The sequence below is a fragment of the Plectropomus leopardus genome, chromosome 20 (assembly GCF_008729295.1).
Source record: "Plectropomus leopardus isolate mb chromosome 20, YSFRI_Pleo_2.0, whole genome shotgun sequence".
NCBI lineage: Eukaryota > Metazoa > Chordata > Actinopteri > Perciformes > Serranidae > Plectropomus > Plectropomus leopardus.
This window is the reverse complement of record NC_056482.1, coordinates 7,953,412-7,971,328: the sequence shown is the minus strand read 5'-3', so window position 1 is coordinate 7,971,328 and position 17,917 is coordinate 7,953,412. Positions and strand designations below refer to the sequence as shown.

Sequence of the window (17,917 nt, the reverse complement as noted above, 5' to 3'; positions counted from 1 at the left end):
ACACACCTGTCTCATTTCACACACACTCGCTCTCTCTATTTCCTCCACAAAAAAGAGATGTTCAATTTCCCGCTTTGCTAAGTGGACAGCTTGTGTCCTTCAGAAAGCGTGCAGGAAACAAGGCCTTGTCGAAGGATGGATTCTCCCTGGCACGTCCTGTCAGCTCGACCAGGTGATCAGAGGGAAACGTGGGTAATTTATAGGATTGCAAGCAACAATGTGATGCGAGACACAACTCACCATGATCGACTGTCTCCATTTCTTTTCCCATGAAGCTTACTGTGCGTCTCTAAGTTTCAGTCATCGTTATTTTGCATGTAAAGTACTGCCTTGAAACTAGGATTGAGGTTGGTGGGCCGACAGAATAAACCACAAAAAAAGATAAGAAAAACTGATGAGAAAGCGTAGATTAGTGTGAGGAAGGAAGATTGAAGTATTCATCTCGCTAGAATACAGGGGCCATTCTTTGAATATTTGATGCAGACGGATAGCTGTTCACTCCAGTGGAACAAACTGGATTGGAGTCCAGTCGCTCATCTGGAAAAGGCTGTAATTTAAAGTCATAGCTGCCGAATGTCCTTAAGATCCTCATTTCCTGCCCAGCAGAACTTCGACCTCTGGATCAGCCCACCTGGGCCCTGCCCTCTGCTGAGGATGCTCTGTGCACATACATATGCACACATTTTGTTCATGCATGCACACTCATACACACACGCAGTCAAGATATCTGAATTTCACAGGAGGCATTTGCAAATAACAATTTAAAATGGGGGTGTTGGATAGAGATTGGGTAAATAAATTACCAACAATCTTGGAGCAACAATATTTTGCATTTAACTTTTGTAAAGTGTACTCTCTTTTTTCACTTAACATCCTGCTCTATGTTTTCCTGCACTCTAGAATTATTTAGAAAGAGGAAAAGCAACAAGTATTGCTTACTTTACATTTATTTTCTGTGTGACAATCATATTTCGCTTTAAAAATGATCAAATAAGCAGAAAAAATACAGCAAAACTATTTAAATATTTTTGAAAGTATGGTGAGGACATTCATTTAGGGCTGCCTGCAACTCATGAAAGTGTTTCCCATACATTTATATATATAATATAAATAAATATAATATATTTGTGGCAGCCCATCACGATTAAAACATCTGTGGCCATGTATTGATTTTATATTTTGGAGCTGGAGTGTTCTTTAGGAGCGCTATACTCCTGGAGCCTAGAGCATACTCTGGGCACAGATGGAGCAGCAGAATACTAGACGCAGTGAAAGTGAAAGTTAACTATTGATTGAGTTTGATCTAAAAGTTTGCATTCCCTCCCCTCTGGCAGCTACTAATCCATCGATCTGATCAGCTGTGATTGCATAAATGAATCAATTTTCCACCATACGAGTCAAACTCTACAAACTGCTGTGAAGAGAAAAAAGATCTCAGAGTTCCACCTGAGCTGCGCTCACAGACGCAGAAAAAATGTCTGAATTTAGAGAGGGAATACAGGATAATACCAAGGACACGCACAGGGAAAAACCCTGAAATTTGATGCTTCACTCAGTTAGGTGTAGATACAGTAGTAAAGCTGGTGGTGAAATCAAACAACAGAATCAGATGAACTGGCAAATGTGCAAACTGCACTGGAAAACTTCAACACAGAAATGGGTGCTGTAGCTCTGCCAGTGACTTACAACAGAAAACTGAATTGAGACTAATAACAGTTAACATGGTAACTGTGATATTTGTCTTTATGAAAAAAATGTATTTTTCAGCCAATTTATCTTGATGGCATTGCGGATTCATACTTCTAAGTCTGTTTCAACTCTCATTTCTGCTTTATGAAACATTTTAGCAATGCATGCATATGTATACACACCTATAACACCACACATGGTGTAAACGCTCTCACACACAAAGTTTTGTTTGATCGGAATTTTTTCTTACTTTTTACTCTCTTTTTTTCCCGGTGCTCAGTGTGATTTACTCTACTTAGTAAACAACAAATTACGTGCAACCTTACGTATCTTATCAAATATTTGTGTGGTTGTTTAGAAATCATACAGAGGCAGAAATTACTATTATATCAGTCCTTGTTTATTAATTATTCATCAATCACACAAAAAGTTTGCACAAGTGATGGGGTCATCTATAGCGACCACATAGAAAATCCAACTCCTCTAATACATCTCACATCTTTTATAGCTTAACAGAGGTGTGTCAAACTTTCAGTCTCTCTTACTAAACACACAAACAACAGTGATCTTACAATATTAGGCCTTCCCTCTGGACTGCTTTCCTAGAATCTAACAGGAACACCGCCACTTTGTGTCTCTATGCTCCGATCACCAAAAACGACCTTTTGGCAGGACAAGTTGTATGAAATGAGTTACACATACTTTGCCTCACCATGTCATGAGCTGTTTGTCTCAGCATTTCGCTTCACACAGAGTGCAGAGTGTAACTAGTTACATGTGTATATGGGTGTGAAAGTAATTCCTCAACATATAGGAAGAACAAAATAACATATGATAATAAAAATACACAACAATCTTGATCTTGTTTGATCTCGTATTGCATCAATTAATGCAATTCACCAACAATAGATCGATGCTCTGTCCCTGCATTTTTACCACACAGTATTTGAACTCTCTCCTTTTTTTTATCCCCCTGGTGTAAAAATGTTATAATATCCAAAATCATTATCACTTACAGTACAACCAGTGTGTGATGACAACTTTCACTTCCTGTCATCTCATCTCACCCTTGTCATGTATATTCTCTTTTGTTTTAAAGGTGTAAGTGTAACCTCCATGCCTCCCAGTGCCTGCTGCAGGATGGGAACCTTCAGTGCCAGTGTGAACACAACACCACTGGCCAGGACTGCCAGCGCTGCAGGAAGGGCTTCAAAGCCAAGTCCTGGAAGGCTGGTTCCTACCTGCCAACACCCAACGGAACCCCCAACACCTGTACGTACCAAAAACATGTTTATCTGTTCCTACTGTGTCGATCCAGCTCATCAATCTGACACTCGGTTAGATACAATGCTGCTGTCTCTTTACATACACCTTAGCTATGGATGTCTGTCGGCTTGCTTTACTGTTTTATGCATGGATACAACGATATTACTGGTGATTAATCTCAGCTGCAACACTTGCAGTAAATATGTAGCACCAGTATAGTACTACAAACAAGGGATGTGTCCACGAGGGCCTAAACACTGCAGCAAATTTTATTCTGCATTTTACACCTGGAATTCACATGCAACTTTGGTGGTAAAGTCAGACACTGACAGCTCAAAGTCAGACTACTGCTGCAGGAGTGTGAGCTCCACGCAGGGGGCAGTTTAATAAGAGTCTGTACGCACATTCAAAGCGAAAGGGCTAACTTCACTGGTGATGGTGTGAGTTTATAGGGGCCGATTAACCGTGGCTGCTGTGTTTGCTCTTGCTAACTGGGCAGATGCTGAACTGATCATTCACAGCGAGAAGAACAGCTCCTGAGATGGTCCCTCAGCGCTGCGTCTAACCTGTGTTAACGGCTGTCAGTCAGGAAGTTTGCTTGTCGGGACAGGACGTCAGCTGACAGGGCCAGGACACATTAGCGTAGAAAGTAATGCTTTCGTTCTCTCCGCGGCCCAGACCACCATGTTATCATGCAGTATGCAGCTCAGGCCATCTCCGAATGTGGTCTGAGTGATCGGATCTCTGGACTGCTGAGTACACTGTCCACTTGTGAATCAGTCACCCAAGATGCATGTTAATACCAGGTTTAAACAGGGCCAAAAGTTACGAGATGATTGATATCGACTGATAGTAGCCGGTTAGCTTAGCTTATCACAAAGAGTGGGAACAGGGAAACAGTTAGCCTGCCATTGTAAAAGGTGACACAATTTTGTATGGAGATGCAAATTTTATTACCAGGCCAGTTGTTTCCGTTTCCAGCTGTTATGCTAAGCGAAGATAACCCGCTGCTCACTGTAGCTTATTTACTGTACAAACATGACAGTGACTTCTGTCCTCTCATCTAACCCATGAAAAGTACTCAAATAGGCTTTTTTTTTTTTCACTGGTGTAATTAAATGTTACCAATAAAAAGCTGTTAAAATATACCAACACAGTAAAGTTAAGAGATGCTAAAAATGATTTCTGGAGTTTATGAGAACTGCAGCAGCAATCCTCTGTGGGTTTGTCAGTACAAGTGATGCTCCTCACAAGAGAAAGTTGGAGATCTGAATCGCCAGTTAAAAACCGGTCGACTGAGACTCTTAAAGTCGAGCAGTATTCTGTTTTTCTTAGTGTGCAGTGCGCTGCTGGGGACATTTCATTATCACGTAAATGACTGTCACACTGAACATCGACACTGACCTCAATTCAAACTCTATATAGAAAAAAAGGAACAGATAGTCGAATATTCGAATATTTGTATCAGCAAACCAAATCTGATCCCACTGAAATCATTCTGAGTCCTGCTACAGCATTAATTTGCATATAACAAGTAGAACACAGTTAATTCTTTTCCAGTGCTTTTTAGCTGATATTTGCAAACTAGAGAGCTAAGACTGAAAAGAAATTCATCTTTTACCATTCTGTGCATGGCTAATAAATTGGAACAATAAACTGGTCTGATGAAAAGATGTGCCTCCGACTTCAGAGGAACTGTGATGGTCACAACACATTAGCAAATATTCCTCTATGCCAATGAGATCTCTAATCTCACAACAATAACGTTATATTCTATATTGTCAGTATCTAATTTTAATGGTTTATTTTCTTTTGTTCCCTTATTCTATTCACATTTTTGCTACTTTAATGATCCGGTATTCTCCTGTGGCATCAATGCAATTCATTTCAATCTTTCAGAACAACTATAGGTCTACATGCAGTTATTTTAAATCCTGCAGCACTCTTGATTGATGGATGTATAGGTTTTGTCATCACTCTGAGGCCCTGAATGAAAAGCAGGATCAAGGGAACAAGTTGAAAGGAGAGGAGACGTCGAGAGAAGTCGATGGAGAGACAGAGCTCTCCGAGTTGTAGCCACGTCGGTGCAGAGAGCAGATCAGAGCTGTGGAACAACGTGGGAGTGCGTGGGGGGAAATCCTCTTGGAGAGTGTAGCCAGCTACAGTAGCTAGCTATGATAAAATAATAATCTAGGGCAGCCCCTCCCTACTTTTCTCCTTTCAAACAAGCATTCACACACTCAGAGAAAAACAGGCAGAAACACATTCGCATACACCTGTACCTGCACTCACTGCAGAGCATGACTCTATTGTCAGCACCCCTTTTTTAAAAATCACACTATTGTTTCCAACCCAGTTCTAATGGCACTGACACACACCTTCAGAGCCCATCACCACCCTTTTAAACTCCTGAATCCCATTAGTGGAATTTAAAAATTAAAATGTTTGCTACTTGCTCAGCTGAAATGCTACACAAAATGGCCAGGGCTCACGAAACAGTTTGGTCTCTGCAGATTGCATTATGCATGCCGAGCTAAGCTAACTATAAATACAATCTCAGAAAAACATGCAAGAAAGGCAAAAAGTTTTGATTCAAGCGTAGCGGAGTGGTAGCGCTCTCTTAAAACATACATATATGATGAGGACCTCTGAATGTGAGGATTTATGGGGAAGGTGTAACAGGTTCAATAAGGAAGGATGGGGGAGACGGCGCAGACCCTGTAATTACTCCAGGACATTGAGAGGTGGTCTACAGCAAACCCTTATTTTGCAGAACAGCTCTTAAGCGTTCTCTACCACCTGAGTCTGATAAATGAGGCAGAGTCAAGTCTTTAGGCAAATTGAATGCATAAATAAACAAGCTCTCATCTCCTCTCCCTTTTCTTATTCTCTTTCAGGTACAATTGCTGGTTCCCCCTCCGGTTCGAGTAAGTAATAATGCAAAGCGAAGCAGAGGAGTTGGTATTCCACACTCTCTCGCTCTCTCTCTTCCTGTTTTGTCTCTCCCTCTTTTTTGTTGCATTGTTTTTAAAATGTAAGTTTTAACCCCATACCTCGCTTCCCGCATGTCTCCTAAACTCTCCCTCTCTCCTGTGATTTTCGGCTGGCTCTCCAGTCACTCATTTCTCTTTTTCCTGCGTCTCCTCTCTCAGTGCTGCAGCTCGGGCCCTGTGTGCTTCATTATTAATAGGCCTCTCTGTCGCCATGTCCTTTCATCACAGCACATCACACTAACCTGCACAGGAGGAATTCTTCCACAGTTCTGCTTTTCTTATTTCGACTAAAGACAGTGCTGCAGATGGATTGAAGAAAAAGGGGGAATGAGAGAGAAGGTTGAGTGCGAATGGGCGGTGGATTGGAGCAGCAAAGGGAGCCAAGAGAGAGAGAGAGAAGAGACAGACAGAGAGAGAAATGGTGGAGAAGGATGTGGGCATATGTTAGTTTGTTGTAATGCAGTGTGATTCCGGGTGAGGAGCTCGGGGAGGCAGGAATAAAAGGGAATTTGATTAGGGATTCTCTCTGTGGAGAGGCTCTCAGCCTCCGAGCTGTTAGACAGAAACGATCGGCAAAGTGGCAACATCAACCCTGACAGCACTGGGCTGTTCTCCACATGGCCGGACAGTAAAAGGCTGATGCATGGATAGACTGAGCAATTGGACTGCACTGCACAAGTCTGCTTTTAAAAGGGCTCCTCTCACAATTAGATACAAAATGATGGGTATGATTTATCAAAGAGAAGAACGATGCTTGCTAATGGGCGGATAATGAGTTTAGCGGCTCAGTTTCAGGTTGCCACAGATTCAGTTTCTGTATTTTAATCTGCATTTTTTTACCTGTGTTGCTGAATAGCCACAACGTCAACTTCACCTAAGACGTTAACTGCTCCTGGAGCTGAAGATGAGGGTGAAGCTGAGGGTAAAACTGAAGGTGAAGTTGAAACACAGGGTGAACCTGAAGGTGAGAGTGGACCCAAGGGCAAAGCAAAGAGCACCACAACCGCCTCGCAAGCTGAACGGCCCACAGCTATTACCCATGAGCCCTTTGGAGCCCCTCGGGAAGGTGCGGAAAAGTACATTAGCTGTAGCCAGATGTATTTGACAGCTGTAGTTACTAGTTACTTGATAGATAAGCATATTATATACTGCACACACTGCAGAAATCTCTATCTGAGTCCTGAAAGTCTTCTTTTCTTAAAACAAGTGGAAACCCCTGCCATTGCAGAGACAAAGTTTCCACTGAAGACAATAGATTTTCCCATTATTCCGACTTCCTTCAAGATTCGCACACTTCTTCAAGGAACAGTTTGACTGGTTCGAAATACGGAAGTTCACTTTGCTGTCAGATGAGGAGATCGATACCACTCTCCTGTCTGTCCGTCAAATATGAAGCTATAGCCAGGAGCTGTTCAGTTTAGCTTAGCACAAAAACTGGAAACTTCCTATTTGATGGACAGATATGTAAGTGGTACCAATCCTCTCCTGTATCATCTGCCTCTCTGCCAGAAGGCAGATAGGCGTATTTCCTAAAATGTCAAATTATTCATTTGAACAGTTGATTTCTGCAGTAAACAAGTTGAAATAATCTAAACAGACATGCAGATATTTTCACTTTTTATCTTAGCTATCTGTTAATTTCTTAGGAAGAAATTAGTTTTCTGAATCGTACAATTATTTAGATCCACCTTAACCAGCTAACATTAAAATGCACCTTACAGCTTAACACATGCGTAATAATTATCCAAATATATATAATATTGAGGTATTCCACATATTCCTTTATTTGTGGTGACCCACCACAATGAAAATGTGCTGCCACATACTGATTTTCTATTTTGGAGCTGGACTGTTCATTAGGAGCACTATTAGCATATTCATACCATTCAGTTATTCATTGCACCACACTCATGCAGCACAGAGTGTACTCTGGGCGCAGACGGAGCGGCAGCACGCCAGGCACAGTGAAAGTGAAACTTCACCGACTACTGCGCTGGGTCTAAAAATTTCCTTTCACTCGCCTCAGCAGCAGCTTCTCCTCTCATCCATCCATCTGATCTGATCAGCTCTGACTGGATCAACAGATAAACTATCCACCCTGTGATTCAAACTTTACAAACTGTTGCTGAGGAAAAAAGATCTCACTAAGAGTTTTACCCACACTGAATTCACTGACTCACAGAAACAAGTTTAGAAAGAGGACACACAATGATACAAAGGACACTTACACGCACGGTAAAACAAAATCGACACTATAATCCAATTATATATAATATGAAGGGGCCATTCTGCCATTTTCTGACAGCAATATTCGTTTACTTTTACTGAAGTTTTACTTGTACTAGAGTATTTGTACAGTGCAATATTTTTTACTTTAACTTAAGTAAAGAATCTCAACACTCCTTCCACCGCTAGTCACATGATTCAGCCGCAGTGTATTGTGTCAAATCCAGCGTGAGTGCCTATGACTGTGCTTATAGACGCTGAAAAGCAGTGTGTTTGTGTCTGTGTACATATCATCCATAATTCATCCTGCGACTTACTGGAGTTCTTAGGCTGCACATGGGCTGTTTCCCTGCTCGTATATGTCTCTGACGTTAATGTCAGACGTGGGCTGTCCCGTCTTGAAAGCGAGGGCGTCAAACTGTATGGACATTTAGACTTTTATTTGTTCTGACTGACTGATTTTAAGCAGCTCAGGATGGATGGGAACAGATTCTGTCAGCCGCTTGAATGTACAGTAAAGTGGACCTCAAAGCCCGGCTCGCCCTCATGCTAAATTTAAACCTGCCATCTTGGTAGGCAGCAGACCTCTCATGTTCCAACAGAAAAGCACTTAGGAAGTGGGAGGTGAAGGGATTTCGGCACCGCTGTGATGTCGTCAGACTTTTTTCTTTTTTGTGTGAAGGAAATCCATTAAGAGCATTTGTTGAACAGCACAGCACTTTTGTTGTTTGGCTGACATCAGTAGGGAAGTCGAAGAATTCACTGATTAGCTGTGATTTAGGAGGGGCTGACAGAAGCTTCAGCATTGTACAAACAGAGTTACAGTCCTTTGTAAGCTTTCTAAAGCCCGCTGTGAAGGACACAGAAACATCCCATGTAGACTATCACGTGTTCTCAACAGTCAAGCTGGAAACATTTGAACAATATTTTACTTCAAATATAGAGCAGCAACTAAATGTTATTTTCATTATCAATTAATCTAAGGATCACTTTTGCAAAAAAAAGTGAAAAAAAACCATCACAAATTTTGTTTTGTCTGAGAAACCCAAAACCCAAATATATTCAATAATCTATCATAGATAAGTATGAAAATTCATATTTTTTAACTGAGAAAAATAAAACTTGCAGAGCTGAAACCAGAGTTTTGCAATTTTTCCATTAAAAAAATACTTATTGATGATAAAATATGTTGCCTGTTTGTTTTCTGTCAACTGGGATTAATCAAATTATAACTACAAGTTTAATGCACCTTATTTAAAGCATTATTCAGACATAGGATGAACCTTTTTTGGACAAAATTATATTCATTCCTTATATCACTTGCATCTAAATCATGAATTTGCAAAATACTATTACTGCTACTATGTCAACTAATAATAACAATAACAACATTAATAACAATAATAATAATAATGGTAATAATAATAATAATTAAAAAATCAGGTAATTTGTGGTATATTACATTTAAAAAAAAGAGGACAGAACTACTCAGTTATACTTCTAGGACATAAGAAAGGAAGATCATATGACTGTGGAGTATCCCTGACTTTTTTTATCCTAGGTTGAGAAGTGTATTGGGCTTGAACCTGACCCTGATGTGAGCAAACCCTTGTTATCCGTGTGTGTGTGTGTGTGTGTGTGTGTGTGTGTGTGTGTGTGTGTGTGTGTGTGTGTGTGTGTGTGTGTGTGTGTGTGTGTGAGAGTTATGGCGGCCATATGGTGCAATTCAGTGAAACCCATAAATCATCTCCATCCCCTCCTTTTACTCCGGGGATCTGAGGTCTTAGGTTCCATTCTCACAGTGCGTCCGCCCACACACACACACACACACACACACACACACACACACACACACACACACACACACACACACACACACACACACACACACAGGCGTTATTGTATCATGTGTGGATGAAGGTTCTGTGACATTAAAAACTACATCACATTACAACATAAGTGATCTTTAATACTATCAGCTGTAATCTCAGTTATCTTCTATGGCTTTTAACTGCATGAAAAGCTTGTATGTTATTTTGAAAAAATGCTAATATGAGTGCAGAAAATGTTGACTCTATTTGTGAACTGGGTAGAAAAGTGTTCAAGCAGCCTGGGATTTGTCTTTAGTTTTCATCCACATAAAAGTCGGTTATATAAATCATAATTTCAGTATTATTACTTTTCCAAGGAATCTGTAAATGCATATCCCAGCTTAGGTTTGTAGTGTGTGATTTTACTGTGAGATCAAAGACAAAATTTGGACTGTAGTCTGTGCTGCCGCAGCAAATGCATCCTTATACACATACAGCAGGACTTATGGGTTGGACAGCATGTCATAGTAGTTGCACCCTTTGTCATGTCCCTGTCCCAGTTAAGTCACTGAGCATGCTCAGATGAGGATTAGCGATCTATTGGCAAGAAAGTCTGATCCACAGAGCCCACAGCCCATTGGTCTGCTGGACAGATGGGTGTGTGGCAAAGGGGGAGGGGAGGTCAGACAAACCAAATCCTAAAGCCCAGTCATACATCTACCTATCCAGCAACCATGACCCCACATGACTTCATCTTCCCAAAGCTGTAGGATAGCCTGAATGCAGTACAAGTACACACACGTATACAGGCAAGTGTATGCAAACACACTGCAGATGTACCACCAGATCGACCACTCGCACGAACACAATCATCTCTGTACACCATTCTCATCTTCCAAAATCCTTGCATTTTTATAAAGACTGAACTTGGCCTTAGACTCGGAGAGATTAGATCATGTCTGGAAAATCATGTGACATATTAATAACACCCATGCTGTCACTCCGTCCGCTGCCATTAGCCGTTCCGGCAAGACGTTAACTGGTCCTGAATCACAATGTCTTCATTAGTGTGGAGCTAAATCAATGTCCAGCACTGCGCTAATAAATGATGAGAATGCTAAGACTGACAGGTGGCATTAAACATTATTGTTATCATTTCTGGGGCTACATTAATACAAGTGACAAATGATCTCATTATATGCAAATGCATTTGTGCAGAAGACACCTAAAAATGTGTCCCACCAGAGACTGCACACTGTACGCTCGCTGAATTCTGTATGTGTGTGTGTGTGTGTGTGTGTGTGTGTGTGTGTGTCAGAGAGAGTGTCATGGGACAGTTTGTGAGTCCATCTGCACAGACAGACAGGCACATGTCATAGGATTATGTAATGAATCAGATTAGATTGTTGGTGCATTGCGTGAGAGAATGATGGCGCTGTCGCATGGCTGAAAATGACACTAAGACCTTGCCTCTGTTATTTTTTTATTTATTTATTTTTTTGCTTTTGCTTTTACTCTTACATACAGAGTCCATTGCCTCCAGTAACTCTGTTTCTGGGGCTGGAAATGAACATTTCAGCTCTTCAAACCCTCATCATTCTGATCTGAGTAAAGGTAGGCTCTTGGAAAGTAGGTAGCATGAGACTTGTTGTCCTTAATGTAATTTAGTCACGATTTTAGTGTGATTGTACTTGAATAGCGAGCTATAGGAGTGTGATGGTTAAAAGTTATGCAAACTCCTGCTTTTATTGATGATGCAGAGCTTACAAATCCCTGGTAGCCTGAGATTAAAGCCTGCTTGATCCCCCTTTCCTGTGTCTGGTCGACATGTTCTCAAACTCTGTTTTCCAACTGTCTAGTTTAATTTTTAAAGAAAACAACAAACTTTAATACAGAGGTGGAAAGCCCAGTGTCCGCAATGAAACAGAGTGGTTAAACATCTGAAACAGCTGTTTCCGGGTGGCTGAAATCTTCAATAGTTCTCCTGGTCCTATTCTTGCAACGCCTGGTGTAAATATTGTTGTACAGCTGAATGAACCACTCTTTGCACAGCCTTGTGGTCCCGGTAAACATCATTTCCTGTATACTGGAAAATTATGTCACCCATTAGAACATTCTTGATCATGCACGAGTAAAAATCCTTCAGTGTTTGAGGGGATACCCAGAATTTCCTCAGAGTCAGAATGCAGCTCCGAGGTCAGCTCCTCAGAGATGTAGACACCAAGGTACCAAGGATGTCCACCCTCTCAACCAAGGATCCTCTGATAACAAGGGGAGCGTAGTTCCTTCCCTGCATCTTTGCAAAGTCCACTATCATCTCCTTAGTTTTGCTGCAGGTCAGATCCTCTCCTTCTTTCAGGTCAGCCTTGTCATTGTTATCTGTGATCAGGCCCAACACAGCTGTGTCCTCAGCAACCTTGATGATGGTGTTGGAGTCTGAGTTGGTAACAAAGTCGTGTGTGCGCAGGGAGTACAGCAGGAGACTCAAAATGCATCCTTGGGGTGCTCTGGTGTTAGGGATCTCACCACCTGGGTCGTCAGGAAGTCAAGGATCCACATGCACAGTGAGGTGTTTAATCTCAGCTTCTTGAGCTTTGTGCACAGCCTGGGGGGGTTAATGCTGTATTTAATGAACAGCAATCTTACATAGCTTCCTTTCTTTTCCACATCAGATAGGGTGGTATGGAGGATGTGTGCAATGATGTCGGTTGGGATGGTGGGTAAACTGTAGCTGGTGTGCTGGTTAAAGAGGATGTAGGAGATGTATACTTTGACCAGCTGTTCAAAGCGTTTCATCTCTACAGAGGATAGTGCCATTGTTTTCTTGGGCACAGGAATGATGGTGGACTTCTTAAAGCATGTGGGTTTGACAGACTGAGCCAGTGTCTAGTTGAATATCGTTGTGAACACTGGGACTCGATCAGCACATACTGTCGGTTCAGGACCAGCCCGCTGGTATCGTGTGATCATGCTGCTTTCTTTGTGTTGACAAGCTTGAAAGCCCTCCTGACATAATGCTTGGAAAGGGAGATAGGTGTGAAAGGTGAACCCACTCATGCCTTAACCTCTGCTCCGTACATCACACATGTATTGCTTGTGCAAAAGACTGTTTTGCCCAGTGCATGTAACATCTCAAAGTATTGCAGCCAAAAGTCTGAATCCCTAGCAGCACAGTTATGCTATTTTCTTTCATTAACTGACTTATGAATAAAAATGTGGCCACCAAACTACTTTAGATTCATATGAGCGGAAAGAGTGTGATAATTAGCCAGGACATCAGAACAATTTCAACTTATATCAGTACTATATTGTAGCACTGTACAGTGCCATATTTATAGATAAGTAATTAATTTGCTGTCAAGGTGAAAAATGAACATTGCTGTTATTTCTCATCTCTCAGATTTGGAGATGACAAAACCGAGTGTGTGCAAACACATATGCGCACATCCATACACAACACTGCAAGTGTAAAACAGAGTAATACACTTTGACAAACACTGTGTGATTTTATTTTACAACCATATTAACAATAGTCACACCTTTAACAGTCACTGTTTTTTTGCAGAAACAACACAATTTTCCAGCACTAAAAGGGTTGTGGAACAGCTTTTGAGTTTAGCCTATCTCAGCAGTGTGAAATCACACTATCATTGTGTGTTCTCACTTCTGTGTGTGTGAACGTGCATGCCTGTGTGTGTCTATATGTGCACATTGGAAGTGAAAAAAGGAAAACTAGGCTTTCTTTGGAAAAACAATCTGAGGCTGCATCTCTTATGCTAATGTCTTAGCTTGCTCATTCCTCATTGCATTTACATTCTCTGTCCCCCTGCAACTGATGCAACAGACAGGAGAGCTCCAGCAGCAGAAACCGGAGTTACAGACAGCTCAACCTCACTAACAGACAATGTGTTACACACCAGGCCTTTGTCTGAGCCTCCACTGGCACCCATGGGAGAATCTGACACACTTCCTGTTACAGCTGAGGTTCACCCTCCTTCAGCATCCTCTCCATCAGAGGAGCACCGAGTTTCCCTGACACCAGAGGAGTTCACACCTTCAGAGACAATCCCCGAACATTCACATCTGTCTCACCCAGTCCCAAAGGAGTCCACACATCATAAAGTCGTTGATCTTCATCATCATCAACACCATCCAATCACAATAAAGTCTGTCCTCACACATCTTCACCATAGTGCAAGCCTGCATGAAACTGAGGAAAAACACTCAGAGCCGAGGCATAGCGAGAGCGGAGGTAAGGCACACCCATAGCTCTAGATGATAATAGATATAGAGTCGAGGCTGCCAGAAAATAATCCAATTTTGAATCAGGAGATCATTTTCATTTCAAGTGAGTGAGATTTTTATGGTGTGGAACCATTCTGAAATGGGCAATTTTCAGGAGGTGAAAGTCACTAACATGCTCGTATACACAAGCTTTCATAATCTTAATGTTGTCCAGCATCATATCGCATGTCAATTGTTATTCAATTTAGGTGGTGGCAGTGAAATCTAGTTAACATGGGTGAGTGAGTGAGAGGCAGTATGAGCACTGCCAGAGGAAGGTTTGCAGAAAAGTCTGAGCTCAGTTGACATTGTCTTTGCATCATTCAGAGGATTGTGGAGCATCAGCCACTGGATCAGAGTGACAGAAAGATATGAAACAGGGAACAGGAGAGACAGAATCAGGACTAAGCCCAAAACATCCCACTTAACATTAACCTCAACTTACTGTGGTACATTACAGAATGCTATGTCATGGGGCGGGGGCATATATATACGAAGTGTCGAGATATAAATAAAACAATCAAGCGGCCTTTGAGGTCCCTTCTGTCAGTCAGCGTAGAGGAAGCGGGAACCCCGAATGCTCTGGCTGCCAGAGTCTGATGTGAGACAGTTCAGGCTGAGCTGATTGAGATTAATGCCAAGAACTGTTCGAATCACTCCTACCCCCAAGGCAGCATGGGTTACCGAGATTAAATGCATTTATGCTCACTGCTGTGCTACATCAGCCCTTTGAAACAACCGTGATTCAGAATCCTGCTTTCCCACAGGAGATTTTTTTTTTTCCAGTGTGTATGCACGTGTGTGTGTGTGTGCAGCCGTGACTGATGTGTGAGAGTAGGTCCGGTGGGGCCAGAGTCGGACATGAGTAGAGGTAGGCAGGGGTTACTTTGATGAGATGTAATGATGGCATGATGCCAGTTGTGTGAAATGGTTCAGGGTGCTGCAGGAACAGCTGCTGGCGTCCTGTCTCTCTGGAGCCCCAGGGAGGGGGAAGGGATGAAGGGGAGCGAGTGGGTGGGAGACAGCCTGAAGGGGGACGCTCCGCAGGGGAGCAGGATGCTTGCAGGATGTCCCCCTCTGAAGAAGAACTGGAGACGTACATCGCCTGTACAAAAACACCTCAAGGGGAAACACAGATGGATGCATGAAGCATTGTTTTCCCTTGTGGTCCGGTGATCATTAGTCCCTCAATGACGTGCATGGTGTGGTCGCTCCATGTGATTGGTTGTTTGTATTTTTAGTCTTAATCACCTCTGTGAGGAGGACTGTGGTGTTTTTGATTTATTGAATTGTGCCTGTGTTGCAGTAAATGGAAAGGTAAAAGGAAGAGGAGGCTTGATCCATAAACTGAACTAGTTTCACATCTCTCTTCTTTCATTTGTAGCCCGAAAAACTTGACGCAAAGGATCCTGGGAATGGCATAAAGCCCTCTGGGAAAGTGGAACACACAAAAAAAAAGGGAAAACTTGAGCAAGAGACAATTAAAAATGCAGGAAAAGTGGGATGTGTGCGCGTGGTTGTCTCTAGTATTGATTTGAGATATTTTGTGCAAGTGCACCGCAGAGAACATAAGAAGGTACACTCATGAGAAGATGCTACTGTAATATATTACAGTATATGGCATTCTATGAATATTCAGATTTGGTTAAATACAGTTAGAAATAAGAACAGAGGCAGATCTGAACAAAGAAACCAGCACATATGGAGAGTTAGTGCAAGTAGCAGTCTGAAGATTTCATGACATTCAGATAAAAGGAAGTGCATGTCATTTCTTTCACACCCAGAGTGAAAATGTAGTGATGAAGGAGTTTCTCAAGCCTCTCTGATTCTCACAGCTTTTTCCCAAGCCCAGGGCTGAGGCCCCTGATGGGGCAATCCACTATCTGACAGAGAGAGAAAGGAATAGAAAAGGAAAACAAGGTCTCGGAGGAAGACGGGAAGGGAGAGAAAAGGCAGACGATATCAGTAATCTTTACCCAGTGCAGTATCAGCCTAATTATAGAGTTCTTATTGTTTGGCGTCCGTCTGCAAGAGTATGTAAAATACTTCATACAATGTCTGTTCTTGTGTTGATAGTGTCAGTCTCCCACATGTCTGTGGGACATGTGACTCATGGCCACAAAAAAACATCCTCATCTCAGCACAGGGAGGAAGAAAAGGAGGCGGAGAAAGACAGAATAACTGAAAAGACAGGTATTATTATTTCATACGTAGTAGTGGCAGTGTTCTTTTAAATTTATATCCTGTAGTTTACTTTTGGGCACAGTAAATATTCAGTAGATAAACTTTTACTATGAGTTAAACCTGACAGCTCACAGTGAAAACTGGAACCCTAACAACTGAAAAAGATGAAAAACATATCTAAATTCATCTCTTCACTGACATGTTACTCTGTCACTCAATATAAGCATTAGAGCAATATCATAATTTTGGCACCAATAGAGGTGTCATATTTTTATCTGAGTGGCAGTAGAAATGGATGAGGAATTTATTTATTGTGGATGCGTTGCTGAGACAAGTGCATATAAAATTTATACTACTGGATGTTCTTGCTTGTTATGTCAATGACAACTGCGGTGTGTCAGTCCCCTACAAGTCTGAGGAACACAAGACTCATGGCCACAACACAAAAACCTCATCTGAGCACGGGGAGGAAAGAAAAGCTGAAAGAAAAGGTATCTCTTTTTTTTTAATGTAGTTGTAGCAATGTTCTTGTAGTTGTAGCGATAGCAGTGTGGTAGATAAACTTTCACCCCCGAGTCAAACTTGGCAGCTCACAGCAAAACATGGTCCCCTAAATAAATATAAACTTTAGAAATATATCTACATTTTTGGTTGTTATTTTGTGGTGTTACAGTCTCCCACAATTCTGAGGGACACAAACATGAGACTCATGACCACAAAACAACAATCTCATCAGGGCACGAAGAAGGTACCGTATCTCTTTTATGTATGTCATGTAGTGGTCATGGCTACAGTAGTTAATTGTAGTGGTAGAAATACTTTCATAATGAGTTATACTTGGCAACAGAAAATGGTCTCTTACCTATGAAACTGTATTTTTGTGTTAATTATGGCTGTGGACTTTCAGTCTCCCGCAAATCTGAGGGACATGCACATGAGACTTATAGCCACAAAACAACCTCCTCATCTGAGCACGGGGAGAAAAAGGAGGAGAAGGAAGAAACAAAAACTGAGGAGACAGGTATTTCTTCTACATGGAGAGAATATATGAATCTACTAGATTTATATACGGTAGTTTACCACTGATGTTAATTTAAAACAGACTAAAGAAAAAACTTGGCGACTCACAGAGAAACATGGGTCCCTAAATATTTGGAAATAAGAGAGATATGTACATTTTTGTTTGTTATTTTGTGGTGTTTCAGTCTCCCACAAGTCTCAGGGACATGTACATGAGATTCATGGCCACAAAACAACAACCTTATCCGGGCACGGGGAGGAAAGCGAGCGTGAGGAGCATAACGAAATAAAAGCTGAAAGGAAAGGTATCTCTTTTATATGTAGTGCAGTCAATGTTCACCAAGATTTACATACTGTAGCTTACTTTTGGTGCAGTAAATATGCAGTGGGTAAACTTTTCTCACAAGCTAAACTTGCAACTCAGTGTAAAATGTGCCCCTGTAA

The 17,917-nt window shown here is 41.6% G+C and overlaps 1 protein-coding gene across 1 annotated transcript in view; it reads left to right on the top strand.

The window, feature by feature from the left end:
• Nucleotides 1–17,917, top strand: part of LOC121959794 (netrin-G2) — a 73,595-nt gene that overhangs the window by 41,065 nt on the left and 14,613 nt on the right. Inside the window, 2 exon segments of the mRNA XM_042509287.1 lie at nucleotides 2,789–2,961; nucleotides 5,853–5,882. Coding sequence (XP_042365221.1) covers nucleotides 2,789–2,961; nucleotides 5,853–5,882 — 203 coding nt within the window.